Here is a 6000-nt window from a genome sequence, read left to right as displayed (position 1 = left end):
GAAGGGTGATAGAATGAAGGGTGATAGAATCCTCCTCCAGAGAGTGGGAATCCGAGCCCAGGGACAAAGGGCACCTCAGACATGGACTCCCGGAGTTTGGGAGGTCGACCCCGCTTCTTCTTCAGGTCGGGTTTCCGGACATAGTGCAGCGAGTCACATGGGTAGGCTGGATGGGGTGAGTAATAGCCACTGAAGTTGATGCGGAAGATGGTGGGTAGGAGGTCTCGATGCAGGTAGTGATGTGGTTGAGGGTTGACACTGCTTCCCAAGCCACTGCCGGATCTGGCCCCACTTATGCCAGTACCCCTGCCTGTTGCTCCAACCCCGAGACCCAAGCTGCTACCCAGCCGCAGGGCAGGGGCTGTCCGATGAGAGATGCGTATTTCACTCAGCTGCACTATAATGTCCTCCAGATCAGCCAGGAAGTCCGGGTCCTGGCGACGCGATCGCAGCTGTAAGTACTTCTTCTTGCGCTTGCGCTTCTGCCGTTTCAGTTTGTCATAGCCTGGGCAGCTGTGTCCCCGCCGCTTACACTTGTGCTTGTGTTTCTCCTTGTGGCCCACCAACGTTGATGGGGGTGCCGCAGGATGTGGCCGCCGTGGGTCTGGTGATGATCTAGCCCCCAGAGGTGATGGGGTTGGCGAGGGACGTTCAATGAGCACAGAGGATGAGTGTCGCCTCCTACCTGGGGGGTTTAGTCCCGCTCCCCCGACACTCACCGCTGACCCCATGACCCCAGGCATGAGGAGTCCACTGCTAGTCAGGCCCTGTGGGATGCCACCAACTCCTACTAGCCCTGTTGCCCCTGCCTTCTCACCACGGTCTGAGGTGCTATTGTTGTCCGTCCCAATGCCACTGTCACTTGGTACCGTCTCCTCACTGTGCGACTCACTGACAGGTGAGGGTGTGGCCTCCTTCAGTTCACTGAGGGGGGCAGGTGAGGTGGGCAACAGTGGCCGCGGCGGCGAGAGTTTGCGGTAATGGCAGTGCGGCCGGTAGTGATGATGGTTGTGGTGGTGATAGCCACGGCACGTAGACTTTTTCTGACTGGGGTGAGCAGCTGCGGCGGAGCTTCCTAGTGAGCGAGGCGAGGGCACAGAGAAGGTTGGCGGAGGAAAGGGGAAAGAATGGTGGCCATGGCTGCATGGGTGTGTCAAGAAGTGCGCTGACCCAGGCTCCACAAAACTGCCATCACTGATGGGACTCTGGCCCCCACTGGACTGGGACAGAGAAGGGGAAGGGAAAACATCGGAGGGGGGAAGCTGGTGCTGCTGACCCTGCATGGCTTGGTTTGGTGCAGGGTGCAAGTGGTGTGGGGATGACGTGTTGGGGGACAGGAAAGTGTCGGGTGGTGGCGTGGGCGCACCTGTGGAAGGGTTTGTCTGTACCTTGGGCTTGCGTCCCCTCCTCTTGCCCATGTATATTGTGCCTTTCTTGCTTACATTGATCTGTGGTCCTAGCTTTCCACCAAAAGTAGCTGCCAGGGAGGACAGGGACTGAGTTGCAGCCACTACCGTGCCTCCAGCTGACCCCCTAGATCCTTCCTGTTCGGCTCCGGACCCAGGTCCCAGAAGGATCTGACTCAGGAGCCTCTTACGCTTCACCGTCTTCATCTTATTGATCTTGCCTATGATGGTCTTCATGATGAGCTGCCCGTTGCCCTTACTGCGGAACCCCTTATCACCCCCGGAGCCATCCCCAGCCTCAGGAGCCAATGTCGGGGGCTGGGTCTCTTGTGGTAGAGTGGGTGGTAAGCGTTTGGGTCTGCCCCGTTTCCTCGGCATGGGTTTTGGGGGGTTCAGATCTACTTCAGGATGTAGAACAGGAGGGTCTTGCTCCTCTTTGGACTTGATCATAGAGAATACTTTGGAAGGGGCAAGCTTGAGAGGGGGGCGTCCGCGTGTTGGGGCATCCAGTCGAGGCATTTTGGATTTGGGACGGCCTCTCTTCTTGGGTGGGGGCGAGAAGAGCTGTGAGACAACTGGGGGCACACGATGAGCATTGGGAGGTCTCCCTACCGGTCGGCGAACAGGTGGGGGGTTTGCAAGGCCTGATGTAGGGAGAGGCATGTTGGACTTGGGCTGGCTTGCAGCAGATTCCTGTGCTGATCTCTGGGAGCGGTTGACCACCCGTGTCCACCGAGGTCGGCGACCACGGCGTTTCTTCAACGGCTTGCTGTCCTGCTCCGCCAGAGAGGAAGGTGATACTGGCTCAGGGTCCTCGCTAAGCAAAGGAGGGCTGCTGCAGGCAGTGGTAGGAGGGTTTGATGGTGACGTGGAGCGTTTAGCAGGCTCAGTGGGGCTAGGAGCCCTACTGTTGTGACCCTCCTGATTAGGACTGCGTTTTATTGGGCTTGAACTCTTCCCCCTCTCACCTCGAGGCCCCACTGTAGGCCCCTTTTCCTTAGCGTCTTGTTTCCCTAGTGCTGTAGGTGCTGAACTTTTAACTAAGTCTCTAGGACTTTCTCTGTCTTTGTCTCGCTCCCTTTCTCTCTCTCCGCTCTCCTCCATCTGAGAGGGGTGTACTCTGGGATGAGGAGCCAAAGAAACTGCTGAGCTCTGAAGACCAACAGTCCTCTCTGTAGCAATGAAAGAGCAGGAGGAGGAGGTGAAGGAGGAGGAAAGTGGAGGTGTAGCAGATGAAGAAGTGGGTGGGCAGTGCCCGAGACGTGACTGAGACTTGACACTGTTGCCGTCATTGCTGTCACTGGCAATAGTCTCCAAGCAACTGCTGCTGTGAGCTAGTGCAGGACTGGTTGTGGTAGCAGAGGTGCTGCTACTGATGTTGTTGCTGCCTCCCTTTGACACCCCATCAGTTTCTTCTTTCCTAGGGGCACCAGATAGCTTATCCAGAACACTGTCTTTGTTTCTTGAGCCATAGGGGCGACCCGGGGGCCGGGACACAGGCGGAGGAGGGGCCAGGTGCACAGCTCTGGAATAGGTGGCCCTGTTAGCCATAGCTCGCTCCGGCCGCTGCAAGTTGGAAATCATGGGTGGGGAACTGTTGTGGGAGGAAGAGGGGGAGACTTTGCGCACCTTGGGCTTTGGGCCTTTTGAAGGCGGGCAGGTGGCTATAAGCTGAGCCAGTTTTTCTGTAACGGTAGGAGCACCCCAGCTTGGCATGGCCCTCTCTTGCTCCTTCTGGCTGTCAGCATAGGTGTACTGTGGGGGTTTAGCTGCCTCATCTGTTTTGGGATCCAGCGGTGATGGGGTGGCAGTAGTGGGTAGTGGCGAGGAGGGGATGAGCTGGTTGGATTGGGGTGTAAGTGTCTTTTTGATGGAGGAGTGCATCTTGCTATCTGGCACAGGGCGGTGCAAGTTGAGTGGTCTGTCAGCAGAGGCCGTAGGTTTCAAATCTGCTTTCCCTTCTGATTTGCATGCCAGTTTGGGAGGACCCTAAAGAAAGAGAGAAAGAAGGATACAGAAGTCACAGTCACATGTCGGTGTACTAGTTCAGCACAATGCAATTTTATAATCATTGTGTGCAAAACACAATAAACTGATTTTTGTGACATATTTTTTTCCTAACAAAAAGAAGCTTGATATTTCATTCTTTGACTCCATTCTTCAGTTACCCTTTATGTTTCCACAGAGTACACATGCTTCAAGCACACCATTAATCACCAATATCTGTTCGCTTTTTCCTTTTTACATCACGACCAAAATGGGATTTTCCATTCACTGCAACTAACAATGTGAGAGCTACAGGATTATGTTTTGGTTAAGTAAGGACAGAGAGAGAAGACAAAAAAAGTCACTTGGAACAGGAGAGGGAAGAGAGGGAAGGCACTAACCCAGAGACATATGAGAGACAGGAGGGTGTGAGAGAGGGAGCGGGGAAAAGACAGGAAGAGAATGAGAGAGCATGTGAGGAGAACTGTACAAAGATGTGTTACTACATAAGGCCAGTGTTATAACAATAAAATTACAAATACAGCAGAAACAGAGAGGGCCAAGAGAGGATATTCAGGGGGAGAGCAAAAAACATTTCTGCCCATTGTGTAGTCTATACCAATCAGCAAAAAAGTTTATCACAAATTCTCTCAGTCTCACTATTCTGAACTGGGCTACACTGGTTTTCTCCCCCTTTCTCTCCAGTCTTAAAAAAAAAAAAGAAAGAAAGAAAAAACCTCCCTGAAGTACAGTGTAAGGCTGCTTACCCTTTTTGCGGGACCAGTCCTGCTCACAGGAGTGGACAGGCTGATGGTGGTGGCGGTGGGGGGCTGAGAAGGAGGAGGAGGAGGAGGAGGCTGAGGAGGAGCCAAGGTGGTAGCAGTGGGTGACGAAGGCGGAGGTACTCCTACTGCTCGGCTGACATTTGGACTCCTCTCGCCCTCTTTAGTGCAAGAGGAGCCGCCGCCATCGTTGGTGACTGCTCCGCCGCGGCTTCCTCGCCCCCCGCCCCTCGCCCCTTGTCGTACCGTGGCCCGGAAGGCGGGCCGACACACGTAGTTCTCCAGGATCTTGGGTGGCTTTTTCATGCGCTTTGCCTGGAGGCCAATCTTGAGCTTAACGTTGCCTTCTGAGTAGCTGGTCTCCTTCACGGAGAACTGAGGGGACTGCTGCTGCTGCTGCTGCTGCTGCTGTTGTTGTTGTTGTTGTTGTTGTTGTTGTTGTTGTTGTTGTTGCTGCTGCTGCTGCTGTTGGACGCTGGAGCCGCCCTTGTCGCCCTGCACCCCGTCCCTCTTTTTCTTCTCCTCCTCATCCTCCTCTTTCTTTCCACCCACTCCCTCCTTTTCTCGTTCTGCAGGCAGAGCGGCAGAGGGAAGGGGAGGTGGTGTGGCGGGCGGCCCCTGACTCCTCGGATCCATCGGTTATATATGAGAACAGGTCACTGAGTGAGTGAGCGAGTGAGTGAGTGAGTGATCAGTTAGCTGGGTGTGCTCTTTAGTAAAAAGGTGGGCTTGTTGCAGAGGTCAGTTCTGGAGGAGGGATGGGGGGAATGAAGGGGAAGGGGGGAGGGATGTTTGAAAAGCAATCCTTGTTTGGTTGTGGTAACGTAGTCCCCTCTCCTGGCAGGCCACTCCTCTCTCTCCTTCGCACTGAGGAAGATAAGGACAGGTAAGAGAGGGCAGACATACGTAAGTCACACTGGCTACACCACACAAAAACAGTGCACTAATGTTTAACCATTAACAATGTTTTAGACAATGTCTCTTCTAGAAACTCGTTACCATCTTGAGTACTGTCAATCAATCCTGAGTAAAACACATAATTTAATGCAACCGAAATTACAGAGAGATCACAGCGTTCTAAATGAATGCTATTAAAAACATATGCGAGCGGCATTTTACTTTATCCAGTCTGAGTAGTTTCTTCTGCTCGAGAGGAGATTATCCTCGTGACCCGTTTACACAGCTGTAACATTATCTGGCGAGGGGAGTTTAACTATCCTGCTTCAAGGACACTTGCCCACCTGTGCCTCTGGGCCTTGACCCATTATTGTCCCACAAAACAACACTAAACAGTTCAAAGCTGTCTGCGTGACCCCTTCGATCCTCTACGATCGGAGAGGAAGATGACTTCTCATCTGTACTGTAATATGTCTCCTTAGTAATGCACTGCAAAAATTTAAATGTTTTTGCCACCTGCTCCGGGTTATTCCTTGTTTCAATCCACAAAAACTGAATCCAGATATTACACAATCTTTTAAAACAATCTAACTGCCTCTTTTAACTGAACTGAACTTCAGTATGGCAATACACTGAACAATTTCAGGGCAAGCTTTGTCGAACTGTTTATCTTTCAAATATTACAGACAGAAAACAGACCTGCACCAAGCCTCCCTAACTTGTGAAAGATCTGTGAAAGTCTTAATCTCCTCCATTAATGTTATGTCATGATACAGACTTCACAACGAAATTTGGCACATCACAACATTGCATTACAGGCTGAGGAGCTTTTGCCAAACAAACAAAAACAAACAAATCAAAAAAAGAAGTGTATTAGCATTGCTACAGCTGGAGCAGGTGCTTTCTCTGAGAGTGAAGTAAGAGCAGTG

General features: G+C 52.4%; 1 protein-coding gene across 1 annotated transcript in view; it reads right to left on the bottom strand.

The window, feature by feature from the left end:
- Positions 1-6000, bottom strand: part of ash1l (ash1 (absent, small, or homeotic)-like (Drosophila)) — a 36252-nt gene that overhangs the window by 26190 nt on the left and 4062 nt on the right. The window contains 3 exon segments of the mRNA XM_030789531.1: positions 1-3395; positions 4160-4573; positions 4649-5041. The exon segment at positions 1-3395 is cut by the window's left edge and continues 956 nt beyond it. Of these exon segments, the coding sequence (XP_030645391.1) occupies positions 1-3395; positions 4160-4573; positions 4649-4810 (3971 nt within the window). The 5' untranslated portion in view covers positions 4811-5041.

This window comes from Chanos chanos, chromosome 12 (assembly GCF_902362185.1).
Source record: "Chanos chanos chromosome 12, fChaCha1.1, whole genome shotgun sequence".
NCBI classification, from domain to species: domain Eukaryota; kingdom Metazoa; phylum Chordata; class Actinopteri; order Gonorynchiformes; family Chanidae; genus Chanos; species Chanos chanos.
The sequence above is the reverse complement of the archived record's forward strand: the minus strand, read 5'-3'. Positions and strand labels throughout refer to the sequence as shown.